This window comes from Oncorhynchus tshawytscha, linkage group LG23 (genome assembly GCF_018296145.1).
Source record: "Oncorhynchus tshawytscha isolate Ot180627B linkage group LG23, Otsh_v2.0, whole genome shotgun sequence".
Lineage (NCBI taxonomy): Eukaryota > Metazoa > Chordata > Actinopteri > Salmoniformes > Salmonidae > Oncorhynchus > Oncorhynchus tshawytscha.
In genome coordinates, this window is record NC_056451.1 from 9,728,598 (window position 1) to 9,744,524 (window position 15,927).

The following is a 15,927-nucleotide window of genomic DNA, read 5'->3' on the forward strand; positions in this document are numbered from 1 at the left end:
AAAGAATCATTGACATTCTGTTGCGGAGCGATTGAATGTCAGCCAGTCCAGTCCATGCATCAAGATCAAGGCTGTCTGCTGAAGCTGTTCCTTACTTTCCCTCCGTTCTCACCCGTGTTGATTTGAGAGCAAAGCGGGTTTTTTTGGACAGGCAAATTGTGTTTATTTCTAAATGTGTCGAGTCAACCCTTCAGTCTAATTGGAAGAGGCCTGGACTGAAGCTAAAGTGGCATATTATTGTGTACCTCTGTTCTTTTTGGAGCCCTAATGGATAACGAAAAATAATCATCCTACTTCTGCCTGCATGCACTGGGTGGCATTTCGCGTGCTGCCGTGCTAGTGACGAGGTCGGGTAATTGGGTTAATACATTGAAAGCCTTGACTTGAATTTGTGAATTATTCTCGTCAGTATTCATGGTTAAGGATGCCACATATTCATTCTCTCCCTCTGTCTTTCTTTCCCTGTGGTAGCTCTGTGTCGGTACCTCTCTCTGTGTCGTCTCGATCTCTTCGTTCCACTTTTTCCCCTCTTCTCTCTTTCTCTCTACTTGTGGATCTGAAATGTTCTGCCGTGCACTTCCGTAGCCTTCTTTTCATAATGATGTTTTGATCTGCCGTTCTTTTTCAAAGTGTTTCTTTTGCTTGTTGTCGTTTGAACCCTTCATAACCTAAGGACATTATGTAGGCTGGAAAGAAAGAGGATCTGAGAAGATGTTAATTGAACTATCTTCTCCCTCTCGCTGTGTAGGAGGCAGTTATAAGAAGATTGGATACTACGACAGCTCTCAGAAGAATCTCTCCTGGTTTGGCAATGATGTGTGGATAGGTGGGGCGGAGTTGATTACGTTTGTCTTTGTCAGGCTTCCTGTGTATGTCGCTCTCTCTCTCTCTCTCTCTCTGTGTGGGTGTGTGTGTGTGTGTGTGTGTGTGTGTGACTGTCTCACTGTGAGTCATCTATGTAACCATCTATCTCGTTCCCCTCACATTAGACCTACTGTTACGCCTACTCTTTCTCTAAGCCCGCGATGCCTCCATCCATCATTTCCATGTCAGACAAATCACCACTTCTGGCTTTAAAAGCAATCATTTTAACCCTCATCCTCCTTCACCCAGAATTAGTTTACACCCACAGCCCAGTGGCCAGACCATGGCAGTCAGGAAAGCCTGACCCCACCTACACTTCTTCACTTTAGGAAAGTTCAACATCCACCACAGCCACAGAGCGTGACGCTGTCTGCAGAGAAATGCTGTTACTGTCGATTTGCTTCAGCCACACCAAGACAAATGTTGTAGTTCCGTTGTTTACCGGCCCAGGCCTCCCTTGAGAGGTGACACACTTGTGCCTGGGCTCAGAATTACTGCACCGCTAATCAATCGTGCATGCTGGGAGTCCAGAGAGAGGGCACCGTTGGTTTAGCTTAGCCTCCGAGGGGAGCGGGGCTAATGGGTCCAATCAGAGACGACTATATGGTGACCTGTATCTATCTCTGTCCTTCACAAGGCCGACTTACTGTAGGGCTGAGTTTGGTGGTCTTACTGTTCTGTAGTGTGACAGGAGTGAGCTTGGTGTGATGTAGGTTTACAGAGGTGAGGATGGTTTGTTCCAGAGGTGATGGAGGGGAGTCTAGTTTTCTGGAGTGTGATAGAGGTTAGTTTGCTATAGAGGTGACAGTGTTAAGATTAGTTGACCCGCACACTCTTAGAAAAAGGGTTCTAAAGGGTTCTTCAGCTGTCCCTATTGGAGAACCTTTTTAGGTTCCATGTAAAAACCCTTTTTGGTTTCAACCATTTTGGGTTCCATGTAGAAGCCTCTGTGGACAGCCAAATAACCCTTTTGGATTTTAGATAGCACCTTTTATTCTAAGTGTGTACAGTAACAGAGGTGAGTCAAGATTACTGGTGAGTCGCAGCCCAATGGGCAAAACTGGTTGCCACGTCGTTTTCCACGTCATTTCAACAACAAAAAACGTAATGACGCTGAATCAAAAAGTCATCCACATTTTTTCAACCAACTTTGATCCTAAATCCAATGGGGAAATTCTTTGTTGATTTCATGTTGAATTCACATTAGTTGACAACTCAGTCAAATGTAAATCAAAACTAGACATTGAACTGATGTCTGTAACCAGTGGGAGAGTTGAGGTTAGTTTGTTATAGAGGTGACGGAGGGGAGTTTAGTTTGCTATAGAGGTGACAGTTTCGTTTTTTGCTATAGAGATGACGGAGGTGAGTTTAGTTTGTTCTTGAGGTAACGGAGGTGAGTTTAGTTTGTTCTTGAGGTAACGGAGGTGAGTTTAGTTTGTTCTTGAGGTAACGGAGGTGAGGTTAGTTTGTTCTTGAGGTAACGGAGGTGACCCCTTGTTGAATTACTCCGTCACTTTCTTTCTCTCTTCGCGGTCGCCCCTAACAACCACTTCAGCTCAGCTGTCTTCCTAATCACTGTGGCAACTGTTACAGAGCTTGGTCTCCATGGCAACACCCTGTACTGATTCCTTGATCAAGGACGGAGGAAGGTTTAAACAGTGCAAACACATCAGCTGACAGGACAGTGCTCGCTCTCTCATCAATGCACACAGGAACACACCCATCTTCGCACAGCCGTTACTCTGTTCTTAGACAGGATGTCTCAGATGTCACTTTAGGCAAGTCAGTGTGATATCGCTGAAACTGTCAAACCAAATGTGGGCGCCCTGGTATTGTGACACCCCTGGGGCTCGACACTGTGTCACTCTCTTCCTGACATGGACACGTCACCACACACTGACACAAGTCCATGTCACTGTCACCGCCCTTACATAAGGACACAGTGACACCCACACCCCGAGAAGCTGTCAGGATCTGCAGGCAGAGCTGGATTTAGACAGACAGGAGGATACAGAGAGAAATCAGAGACAGATAAAGTCAGTCAGCTGCACTTTCAACCATCTCCTACCTTGAAAGAACCAATGCCTATTTTTTGGTTACTTTTTAGTTATGCACATGTTTTGAGATATTTAGGGTGAACACGTCCTGATTTCCACATCTGTCCTCGTTTTTTCTCAATTTCTATACCTTCTTGGTCATTGAATTAAATCATTGGTTACTGTGTAAATTGATTGTGGCAATTTCATTTGATCCTTTAGGTTGGTGTCTGTAGAGGTTACTGAGCGTAGTGCCCTCCCTGTTCAAATTCTGATTTTGATCTTCATTCAAAACATAATTGTCCTTTTGCCCTGTTCTGTTCTGAGTGACATCAAGTACAGTACAGTAGACTGTCTGTCTCTTTAAGGCATGGATGGACTAACCTCTGTCCTGCCTTTCTTTCTTTCTTTCTTTCTTTCTTTCTTTCTTTCTCTTTCTCTCTCCCTCTCTCTCTCTCTCTCTCGCTCTCTCTCTCTCGCTCTTTATCTCTGTCTCTCTCTCTCTCTCTGTTCAGGTGCCGGGCCCCCGGCTGACTCGACAATAGTCATTGAGGAGTTTAGGTACCTCTCTCAGAAGCTGTTTGCTGCTGTGTCTGTCTTCGCTGGTCTGGGCATCCTGCTGGGCATCGTCTGTCTGACCTTCAACATCTACAACAGCAACGTCCGGTAAGATTATAACTTTATTTCCCCTCCAGAGGGAATTTATCTCGCACATTTTAGCAACACGATCATCGTAGGCCGTCATTGTACATAAGAATGTGTTCTTAACTGACTTGCCTGGTTAAAGGTTCAATCAAAATAGATTACAGCTAGAAAAACAGCTAGCAATTCATCAACAATTCATCATCAACAATTCATCAACAATTCATCATCAACAATTCATCATCATCACGCTGGGTCGAGTATGACTGTCTTCCTGGTGGGTCCTGCTTGTAGGTCTTCAGATGGCTGTGGGCAAGTGATAGTCACGTCTATGTCGGCATTTGGCATTACTTTGCATTCAGTGACAAAATATGCCACGTTTATGACATTGTTTTGATGCTGTTGTGACAAGTAGTTCCAATGCAGTGTTATGGATAGTGCACGTGAAACAGTCCCTTTGTGGGTTTCTGTCTATATTCTCTGGCCTTTCTTCATACCCTCTCTGTGTGTGTTGTGCCAGGTACATCCAGAACTCCCAGCCCTACCTGAACAACATGACGGCAGTGGGTTGTATGATGGCCCTGGCTGCTGTGTTTCCCCTGGGGATCGATGGACACCACATCCACAGGTCCCAGTTCCCTGTGGTCTGTCAGGTAACGCAGCTAAAGCCGTGGGAATGGGTTGATCTTCTGGTGCTAGAGCAGAGGGATGTGCTGTGATGGCTTGTCAGGGGAAATTATTTCTCTCTGTTTCTCATATTCTCTCTCTCTCTCTCTCATTATCAATTCAGTTGTTGCTTTATTGGCATAATAAAAATTGCATTTGCATTGCCAAAGCATCAAAAAAGTAAATAAATATTGAACCAACAAAATCTCTCTCTCTCCCTCTCTGTCTAGTTCCGTCTGTGGCTGCTCGGCCTGGGCTTCAGTCTGGCATATGGCAGCATGTTCACCAAGATTTGGTGGGTACACAATCTCTTCACAAAGAAGGAGGAGAAGAAGGAGAAGAGGAAGGTAAGCCTTTTAGGAGGACCAGACGAGGGAACAGGGACGCTCCAGAGTCTACAGTACTGAGTGTGTGGTGTTGGCAGATAAAAAAATACATAAGCCGCTGGGAGATGTGCTTTACTCTGCATGTTAAAGTATCTCTGTATATCCTCTACTGTGGGATATACTACAGTAGAGTCGAGTACAGTAGAGTCGAGTACAGTAGAGTCGAGTACAGTAGAGTCGAGTACAGTAGAGTCGAGTACAGTAGAGTCGAGTACAGTAGAGCAGCGTACGACAGGCTTGAAACAGACAGGAGTAACACAGACACACACACTCACTCACACTCATACAGAGAGATACCTTCACACACACTCACTCCCTCTTACCCGTGATGCTCACACTATCGGCTTGATTACGTATGCATGTGTGTGTCCTTTCTAAGATAGTGTGTCCTGAAGCTAGGGAGACACTGCGAGTGTGTGATGTGTTGTGGGAATTCTTCTAAGACCTAATCAGGAGAATGAGAGATTAAGCCATTTATGGAGCATTTATGAATATGTATGAGTATTAAAGTTCTATGTGGAAATCCAACCTTCGGGGGCTTTATTAGTTGAGCCAATGCAAGACGAATCAGGTTGACTTTCAACTTTCTTTAATGGCTGTGCAAGGGCAATTTGCCAAAGAGCTCTGTGGAAGTACTTTAAAAAGTTTCCCCAAGTCAGAATATGGCAAGACTAGTGAAGGCAGTCAAATCATTTCATGCACTTGGAGAGAAGAGGTGACAAGGTCTATGCGATACGGTTTGGTTATGTCTGGGGTGAACGGTTGCAGGGCTAGAAGCCAGCCAGAATGAAGTGATGGAAAATGAAGAAGCATGTTGTTTATTTTGCTTATATCATTTTTTGGGGCCCAATTTCTTCTTGATATGTTACACATTCAAAAACCACTGTTGTGCGTATAGCATCCACTGCCTAGAAACTCCTCAATTTACACTTAGAATATTTCAACAGTATTGTCTAAATGCCAATGAATTTATGTGTGCTTTGTTTAACCAGGGAAGCCCATTGACATGAATCTCTTTTTAAAGGGAGCTCTGATAACTTAAGTATTCTGTGCTGATACACGTATACAATACTGTACTCTGTTGGCACTTTATCTACTGTATGCTTGAGCCCTTTTGTCCTTGTTTGTGGACTCACTGCATTACCCTTGGTCCTTGGATTGTGATTGGTTCTCCTGTATCCCTGCAGCACCTGGAGCCATGGAAACTCTATGCAACAGTTGGAGTGTTACTAGCCATAGACGTCCTGTCACTCATGATTTGGCAGATTGTGGATCCTTTACACATCACAGTAGAGGTACAATGACACTGTCGCATCGGTCACACCCCTGGACCTTTTTCCTAATGCTGTTGTTTTAGTCTGAATTCAAAATGGATTCAATTGTTGTTTTTTTGTCACCCATCTACACACAATACCCCATAATGACCAAATGAAAACATGTTATTAGATTTTATTTTGCAAATTTATTGCAAATTAAATACAGAAATATCTCATTTACATAAGTATTCACAACCCTGGGTCAGTACTTTGTAGAAAGAAGCACCTTTGGCAGCGATTACAGAGGTGAGTCTTTCTGGGTCTCTAGAACTTTCCACACCTAGATTATGCAACATTTGCCCATTGTTCTTTTCAAAATTATTCAACTCTGTAAAATTGGTTGTTTATCATTGCTAGAGATCCATTCTCAGGTCTTGCAATAGATTTTCAAGCAGATTTAACTCGGCCACTCAGGAACATTCACTGTCTTCTTGGTAAGCAACTCCAGTGTAGAGACTATATACAGAGGGGAAAACGGTACAGAGTCAATGTGCTGGGGCACCGGTTATTTGAGGTAGTACAGTTGAAGTCGGACGTTTACATACACCTTATCCAAATACATTTAAACTCAGTTTTTCACAATTCCTGACATTTATTCCGAGTAAAAATTCCCTGTCTTAGGTCAGTTAGGATCACCACTTTATTTTAAGAATGTGAAATGTCAGAATAATAGTAGAGATAATTATTTATTTCAGATTTTATTTCTTTCTTTCATCACATTCCCAGTGGGTCAGAAGTTTACATACACCTTCCACAAGCTTCCCACAATAAGTTGGGTGAATTTTGGCCCATTCCTCCTGACAGAGCTGGTGTAACTGAGTCAGGCTTCCTTGCTCACAAACACTTTTTCAGTTCTGCCCACAAATTTTATATGGAATTGAGGCCAGGGCTTTGTGATGGCCACTCCAATACCTTGACTTTGTTGTCCTTAAGCCATTTTGCCACAACTTTGGAAGTATGCTTGGGGTCATTATCCATTTGGAAGACCCCACTCATGTCTTGAAATGTTGCTTCAATATATCCACATAATTTTCCCTCTTCATGATGCCATCTATTTTGTGAAGTGCACCAGTCCCTCCTGCAGTAAAGCACCCCCAAAACATGATGCTGCCACCCCCGTGCTTCATGGTTGGGATGGTGTTTTTCGGCTTGTAAGCCTCCCCATTTTTCCTTCAAACATAACAATGGTCATTATGGCCAAACAGTTCCATTTTTGTTTCATCAGACCAGAGGATATTTCTCTAAAAAAGTCAGATCTTTGTCCCCATGTGCAGTTACAAACTGTAGTCTGATGTTTTGAAGCAGTGGTTTCTTCCTTGCTGAGCGGCCTTTCAGGTTATGTCGATATAGGGCTCGTTTTACTGTGGATATAGATACTTTTGTACCTGTTTCCTCCAGCATCTTCACAAGGTCCTATGCTGACGTTCTGGGATTGATTTGCACTTTTCACACCAAAGTACGTTCATCTCTAGGAGACAGAACGCGTCTCCTTCTTGAGCGGTATGACGGCTAAGTGATCCCATGGTGTTTATACTTGCATACTATTGTTTGTACAGATGAACGTGGTACATTTTGACTTTCTCATGATGTCAAGCAAAGAGTCACTGAGTTTGAAGGTAGGCCTTGAAATACATCCACAGGTACACCTCAAATTGACTCAAATGATGTCAATTAGCCTATCAGAAGCTTCTAAAGCCATGACATCATTTTCTGGAATTTTCCAAGCTGTTTAAAGGCACAGTCAATTTAGTGTATGTAAACTTCTGACCCACTGGAATTACTGCAGTGAATTATAAGTGAAATAATCTGTCTGTAAACAATTGTTGGAAAAATGACTTGTGTCATGCACAAAGTAGATGTCCTAACCGACTTGCCAAAACTATAGTTTAACAAGAAATTTGTGGAGTGGTTGAAAAACAAGTTTTAATGACTCCACCCTAAGTGTATGTAAACCTCCGACTGAGGATCTGAGGACCCATGCTAAATCGTTTCAGTCTCCTGAGGGGGAATAGGCTTTGTCGTGCCCTCTTCACGACTGTCTTAGTGTGTTTGGACCATGATAGTTTGTTGATGATGTGGACACCAAGGAACTTGAAGCTCTCAACCTGCTCCACTGCAGCTCCGTTGATGAGAATGGGGGTGCTCGGTCCTCTTTTTCCTGTAGTCCACAATCATCTCTTTTGTCTCGATCATGTTGAGGGAGAGGTTGTTGTCCTGGCACCACACGGCCAGGTCTCTAAATCTCCTCCCTATAGGCTGTCTCGTCGTTGTCGTTGATCAGGCCTACCACTGTTATGTCATCGGCAAACTTAATGATGGTGTTGGAGTCGTGCCTGGCCATGCAGTCATGAGTGAACAGGGAGTACAGGAGGGGACTGAGCACACACCCCTGAGGGGCCCCTGTGTTGAGGATCAGCGTGGTGAATGTGTTGTTACCTACCCTTACCACCTGGGGGAGGCCGTCAGGAAGTCCAGAATCTAGTTGCAGAGGGAGATGTTTAGTCCCAGGGTCCTTAGCTTATTGATGAGCAATAGCTCGAGACTTCCTTAGATATCGTGCACCAGCTGTTATTTACAAAAATACATAGTCCGCCGCCCCTTGTCTTACCAGACGCCGCTGTTCTATCCTGCCGGTACAGCGTATAACCAGCCAGCTATATGTTGATAGTGTCGTCGTTCAACCTTGAAACATAAGATATTACAGTTTTGAATGTCCCGTTGGTAGTTTAATCTTCAGCGTAGGTCATCTATTTTATTGTCCAAAGATTGCACATTTGCTTGCAGGATGGAAGGAAGTGAGGGTTTATTCAATCGCCTACAAATTCTCAGTAGGCAGCCCGCCCTCCGGCCCCTTTTTCTCCGCCTCTACGCAAATCACGGGGATCTGGGCCTGTTCCCAAGAAAGCAGTATATTGTTTGCGTCAAACTCATCAAAGTCGTTAAAGGAAAAAAAGGATTCTGCCAGTCCGTGGTGAATAATCGCACTCCTGATGTCCAGCAGTGATTTTCGGTCATAAGAGACAGTAGCGGCAACATTATGTACAAACTCAGTAAAAAAATAAGTTACAAACAAAAAACAATCGGTTGGGGGCACATAAAACGTATGCCTTCTCCGGTGCCAACCCACTGTTCCCCGGCAGGCCGTTATTGTAAATAAGAATTTGTTCTTAACTGACTTGCCTAGTTAAATAAAGGTTAAATAACAAAATGGTGGAGTAATAACATTGTTGATCTATCCTCAGTTTTCTCCTATCACATCCATTAAAAGAAGAAATAAGAAACCCACACACCACTCTTGATAGTATCACTGTTCTTTAGTAAGCTTTTATGTATTGGCCACACGGCCTTCGTCAGGCTGTAACACAACAAGATGTGGAAAAAGTCAAGGGGTGTGAATACATTCTGTATTCTATGTGGCATTAGCTTTCGTATGTTAGCACTGTCACATGTCTGGTGTTCAACAAAATATTCTTTCTTTGATGTCAGTCATCTTGTTGTTTGTTTACTTTTACTTGTCAGTTTTAAAGTTAATAAATTGCGGATATCACAACGGAATGTCTTTCACTCTGTCTCCCGTTCTCTCTCACTTTCCCTCTCACTTCCTCTCTCTCTCCCTCGCTCCCTGTCCCTCGCTCCCTGTCTCTCTCTCTCCCTGTCCCTCTCACTTCCTCTCTCTCTCCCTCGCTCCCTGTCCCTCGCTCCCTGTCCCTCGCTCCCTGTCCCTCGCTCCCTGTCCCTCGCTCCCTGTCTCTCGCTCCCTGTCTCTCGCTCCCTGTCTCTCGCTCCCTGTCTCTCTCTCTCTCTCACTTCCTCCCCCCACCCTCTCTCCGAGTAGAAGTTCACTAGGGAGGCCCCTAAAGGAGACTTGGATGTCCTGATTCAGCCCCTCCTGGAGCACTGCACCTCAGAGAAGATGAACACATGGCTCGGTATCCCTCCTCTATTCCCTACTCCTTCTCTCGCTCACTCCCTCATTCCCTCTTTTTTTCACTCTCTCACTCCCTCAATCCCCAGTCCATTCATTGTAAATTAAACACTCCTCGTATCTCAGCCCCCCACATTAGCTCTTTCTCTCTTTTTTTTGTCTGACCCCACTTTTCTTCCCCTCCTCTCACTCACTCAAGTCAGTCATTCCCCGCCTTTATCTTTCCCTCATACTCTTTCGTTTTATCTTCTCCTTTCATCTGTCTTTCTCTCACTATCACCATACTGCCTCTCTTCCTGACAGTGGCAGCTCTTCTGAATGCATAATACTATCAAATTCAAATAATATGGGTCACAAACTGTGCCATTGCCCCATAGCATTCCCTCTCTGTGCTATGCAAATATATTGTCACCCCATTGAGCGACGTAATGAAAGAACAATGGACACTTGGACAGAAGAAATAAAGGGGGAATATGCATTTCCTTCAGTCAACTGCCTAACATCACTCCATCGTCTTCGCTTTCCATCTCGCTCTCGCTCTCTCATTCTCTATCTTTCTCTTTCTCTCTCTCTCTCTCTCTCTCTCTCGCTCTTTCTTTCTCTCTCTCTCTCTCTCCCTCCCTCTATCTCTCCACCAGGTGTAGTGTATGGCTACAAGGGACTACTGCTGTTGCTGGGGATATTTCTAGCCTACGAGACCAAGTCTGTTTCCACGGAGAAGATCAATGACCATCGAGCCGTGGGGATGGCTATTTACAACGTGGCTGTGAGTCTCAACCATCACAGGGGGAGTGCTCTGGTTTCCGCTCTGCATTTTAGGCAGTCCATCGAGCGAATGATCTCCAAGCAACAATTAACTATTGGTAGAAAGATAGCAGGGGCTAGACATTGTCTCTGTGTGGACATGAGATTCAATGATTCGTCAGTGCATAATGATGACATACTGCTAAGACTCATTATTTCTGGTGGTAAGCATGTGCTCATACATTTATTTTTGGAAGACATATTTTTGGCATAAGGCAAAGCATTAGTGCTATACTTAAACAATAATTTGAATTTGATTTGAATCGGTGAAGGATCATCACCAATAGAGAGCAGCGATAACATACCATTGCACCATCTAAATGTTGCAAACAAGTAGCCATAGCCATTCGGTAATCCTCACACAGGTGTAATCCTACTCACACAGGTGTAATCCTACTCACACAGGTGTAATCCTACTCACACAGGTGTAATCCTACTCACACAGGTGTAATCCTACTCACACAGGTGTAATCCTACTCACACAGGTGTAATCCTACTCACACAGGTGTAATCCTACTCACACAGGTGTAATCCTACTCACACAGGTGTAATCCTACTCACACAGGGGTAATCCTACTCACACAGGGGTAATCCTACTCACACAGGTGTAATCCTACTCACACAGGCGAGCAAATCCATTAAATGTCTGGTAATGTAGACTATTGCTGGAAAAAAACAAACACTGCTCTTATACGGGAAAACATTTTTATAATTTTAGCTTTAGGCTGGGTTTCTATTTCTGCTCAACAATGTGCAAACATTTTAGTACTCTCTGAACAACGATTTACCTAATTGCCAGAATTTGCCCAGATTCCCATCTCAAAACAGCTTAATGAGGAACCAAAACAGTTACGACTGCAAACAACTCACAGTTTTACATCTTTTGACTGCGCATTTGCTGTGGGGCAGTTGTGCAATTATGAAGCACATACAGTCGTTTTTTTTTGCAAAGCAAAGGAAAGAACATTTAATTGATCAATCATTCATAAAGCTTGGTGAAATTGTTAAACACAGCTGCAGTTCCAGACAAAGGGAAAGCATAGATGTTGATTTCACCATTTTATTTAATTGTGTGTATTTCGTGGTGTAATACACACAGATTAATTATACATTACCCTACATAAATGGTGCCCTGTATGAGATCGACTCCTTTAAAATAAATCTGCAAAGGCCTCCTTGTTGGGAAGCAGAGAGCTTTTGTAAGGCTTGATATTGTGATGATGTGCCAGTATGGTACTGCTAACCTGCTACTTCATCTATGACTTTTTAATGATGTTTTCATATTGGGAACCTCGTTGGAATGATAAGCAGTTGCCGAGCGCTTTTTGAGATCTTATTTTCCTCTTTCACCTGTCCCTTGATATTTACCTCTTTGTTTCTCTCCCTTTCTCTCTTTCTATATCCCTCTCTCCCCCTCTTCCCTCTCTCTTTCCCCTTTCTCTCACTCCCTCTCTCATCCCCCCCCTCTCTGCAGGTGTTGTGCATGATCACGGCTCCCGTCACTATGATCCTCACGTCACAGCAGGATGCTTCCTTTGCCTTTGCCGCGTTGGCCATAGTGTTCTCTGTCTACATCACGCTGGTGGTGCTCTTTGTGCCCAAGGTACACTATACTGTGTAGAATAGGTCTGCGTCCCAAAAGGCACCCTATTCCCTTTATAGTGTGTTACTTTTGACCAGGGCTCTTTTGACCAGAGTCATTTAGCAACGGTATTTAATGTATACTTGCATCAGCACTGGAAAAACAAAGTCTCAATACTTTCCTCAATGTTAACATTTCCAAATTCACATATAGTATATGGTTCTTCTCTGTCTCTCTGGCTGTGTAGAATAATGTTATACTCTATTCTATTCTAGATGCGCAGGCTGATCACGCGTGGTGAGTGGCAGTCGGAGCAGCAGGACACGCTGAAGACCGGCTCGTCCACCAACAACAACGACGAGGAGAAGTCTCGCCAGCTGGAGAGAGAGAACCGTGAGCTGCAGAAGATCATACAGGAGGTACAGTACACGTGTTTTGATACACCTTAGCTGTCAACATAGAATCACAATACATCTAGATTGAAATATGTCTAATACATTTAAAGTACATCTGAATTATTGGAACTAGTAATCAATCATTCAACCAATCTTTATCATACAGGTGGTACTACAATACACACTCACTTTGATACATTAGATATCAAAATACAATCACAATGCATCTATTAAAATACATCTAATATGTCTGAATTATTTGACCAACCAATCAATCTTTCATTTTGTTATATTTTACTAAGAGATACATTTGGTTTGATTAAAACATGATTGCTACATAAGGAATACATGTCTAATTCATGCTCAGTGAATGATTTATAAATGATTCAGCTTTACCCATGAGTGTCCAGTATTAATAAGACCTCTCCCTCTTCCGTGCTCTCAGAAAGAGCAGAGGGTATCGGAGCTCCGCAACCAGCTGGTTGAGAGACAGGCCCTGCGCAACCGACGACGGCCCTCATCCGGCACCAATCAGAACCACAGCAACCCGTCCCCGCCCTCTTCCCAGCCAGACCCCAAGTCTCTCCTGCCCCCACCCGGTTACCCCAACCCCGCATCGGACAATCACTCCTCCTTACCCCCCTCCTTCTCCAACTCCTCCAACCTGTACCAGGCGGACAGCAAGATAAGTCGCAACCACTGTCACAACAGCCAGATCCCCCTGCTCTACAAGTGAAGGGGGTGGGGGGGTGCTGGAAGAGTGCAGAGCACACCGAGGAACGAACACACATGGAGGCACTGTGACTTTCACTTGTTAAGGAAAAAGAGCACAAGCTACTGACATTGACAGAGTGAGTGGAGGCACACGACGGCAGAGGACTTTTCCATTCACTACAGGCTGCTGTGAGGCGAGTCAGCCGGGGTAACACCAGTCTTTCTCACAGTCAATCTCACTGTGGGGACCTGAAGCACTTATGACTAGTAATACGAGTTATTGAATAAGAGACAAGCACATCCCAGAGTAACCCTCAGTCTACTTGTGGAGACAAGAAAATGGACAGATCTCCCCTTTTCACTCCTCCTCTTTCCTCCTTCCCTTTGTTTGTTTTCTCGTTCTGTTGTGCAGATGTATCTAGGATCTCCGGGAGGACTTTGTGTACTGTGTGTGTTTGCTCCTTTTTGACTCCCGTCTCTATTTGTCTCTTTTTGACTCCCGTCTCTGCCTATTTGTCTTCTGTTTGTTGAAATAGCGAAGCACATGGTAATTGATTAATATTGTTATTGCATAATGTATGATATGTTATGTCATGGATTCAGTGTTGTGCCCTATATCTATTTAGTTCAATAGTTTTTTTTTTTGGGGGGGGTAAAGGAGTGGAAACTGTTCAAATGCAATTAGAGTGGAAAAAACAGCACAGTTTCCCTGTGAATTCAATATCAAGACGCCATCTAAACTCAGTGTAAAGTCATCCTAACTGACAGTGAATTGCCAACATTATAGCCATATGCAGTAGAGGCTTTTGGAATGGACACCCACATTTTGGGACAATAACAAGATATTTGTGGATGTTTTGCTGTAAACATATTCAAGTACAGCTTTGTATCTTCAATCACATGTTTGCTGTTATATGCTCTTGAATAGATGAAACCCATTTGATAAGAAACGAGTGTAATGTGATATGTAACCTAATACATTTTCTATGGATCATCTTTTTGAACGTTTTCAATTGGACTTGAATGGATATGTTCCGGCGATTTGAACTTTCTTGGACACATCAGAGATATTCAAAGGTAGCTCAACCTCCTAAAGATTTGAAACGGCATATGTATTATGCATCAGTCTTCCAAGCCTTTTTTATTTTCTTTGTCTTTAGGGAAAAACAGATTTTAGTGACAATCTGTATATAAATGTGAGGGTACATGCCTGTCACCCGTTGGTCTTATATTTGACGTTTCTTTCCGAATTGTCCCTCCAATTTTAGCTTTGTACAACCACATTTGTGAATGTGATGACGAAGAGTGTATGTAACGGATTCTGACATGCGTCTACGACAGTTAATATATATGTACAATCTCATTCGTTAGCAATTCGTCCAAATGTATGAAGCAATGTTATAAGCAATCTTTATTGGCAAGTTACGTAAGTGACGATACTTTTCCAAATAGCGTGATCTCATGTTTCAGGTCAGGATTTTGTTGCGGTTCTAATGACATACTGTAGCTCAGGGTATAGGAAAGTGAGATATACAACCTCTCCATAGGAAGTTATTGGATGAAATAGTCCCTATTTATTAACTGTACATGGATGACATTGGGTAATATTGTAATATATGTATGCGAAGATTATTTAGAGAAATATACTCTTGCACATGTATGAATATACACTGAGTGTACAAAACATTAGGAACACCTTCCTAATATTGAGTTGCAGCCCCTTTTGCCCTCAGGACAGCCTCAATTCGTCGGGGCACGGCCTACAAGGTGTTGAAAGCTTTCCACTGGGATGCTGGCCCATGTTGACTCGAATGCTTCTCACAGTTGTGTCAAGTTGGCTGGATGTCCTTTGGGTGGTGGACAATTCTTGATACACACGGGAAACTGTTGTGAAAAATCCCGAGTGTTGCAGTTCTTGACACACTCAAGCCGGTGTGCCTGGCACCTACTACCGTACCCTGTTCAAAGGCACTTTGTCTTGCCCATTCACCCTCTGAATGGTTCACATACACAATCCATGTTTCAATGGTCTCAAGGCTTAAAAAAATCCTTCTCCTCCCCTTCATCTACACTGATTGAAGTGGATTGAACAGTTGACGTCAATAAGGGATCATAGCTTTCACCTGGATTCACTTGTTCAGTCTATGTCATGGAAAAAGCAGGTATTCTTAATGTTTTGTACACTCAGTCTATTCACCTGGATTTTAAGATATTTGTATACACTATATTTACAATTTTAAATGTTAATATATTTCAGATTATATGTATTCAAATATATGGATAATCATAGTAAAATAAACCCATTGTTTTTCACTGAATTTGTGTATCATGTTGTGTTCAATCAGACTAATAATTAACATAATTTCATGTAAACACCCTCATATACCCTGAAATACGACAAAACACTTCATTATACTTTGAATGGGTATTTTATGACAGACAATATGTGGTATCATAACCATGTCCAAAGGGACATGCATGTCACACAGAGCTGTTTTAACCACTAGATGTCACCATCAGTTAATGACACCTAAGGGATTCTGTTATCACAGTTTCTCAATCGCGTCGGCTAATTCTTTGAAACAGTCTTAACATTC

The 15,927-nt window shown here is 43.1% G+C and overlaps 1 protein-coding gene across 2 annotated transcripts in view; it reads left to right on the forward strand.

Annotated features, from left to right (window-relative positions):
* LOC112230211 (gamma-aminobutyric acid type B receptor subunit 1) overlaps positions 1–15,066 on the forward strand; it is a 52,940-nt gene extending 37,874 nt beyond the window's left edge. For both annotated transcript variants that reach the window (XM_024396399.2, XM_042304551.1), the window contains 10 exons: positions 749–826; positions 3,416–3,566; positions 4,063–4,195; positions 4,439–4,555; positions 5,782–5,889; positions 9,746–9,839; positions 10,474–10,601; positions 12,114–12,242; positions 12,497–12,640; positions 13,062–15,066. In XM_024396399.2, the coding sequence (XP_024252167.2) occupies positions 749–826; positions 3,416–3,566; positions 4,063–4,195; positions 4,439–4,555; positions 5,782–5,889; positions 9,746–9,839; positions 10,474–10,601; positions 12,114–12,242; positions 12,497–12,640; positions 13,062–13,352 (1,373 nt within the window). In that variant the 3' untranslated portion in view covers positions 13,353–15,066. The remainder of the gene's footprint in view (positions 1–748; positions 827–3,415; positions 3,567–4,062; positions 4,196–4,438; positions 4,556–5,781; positions 5,890–9,745; positions 9,840–10,473; positions 10,602–12,113; positions 12,243–12,496; positions 12,641–13,061) is intronic.
* The last annotated feature ends 861 nt before the right edge of the window (positions 15,067–15,927 follow it).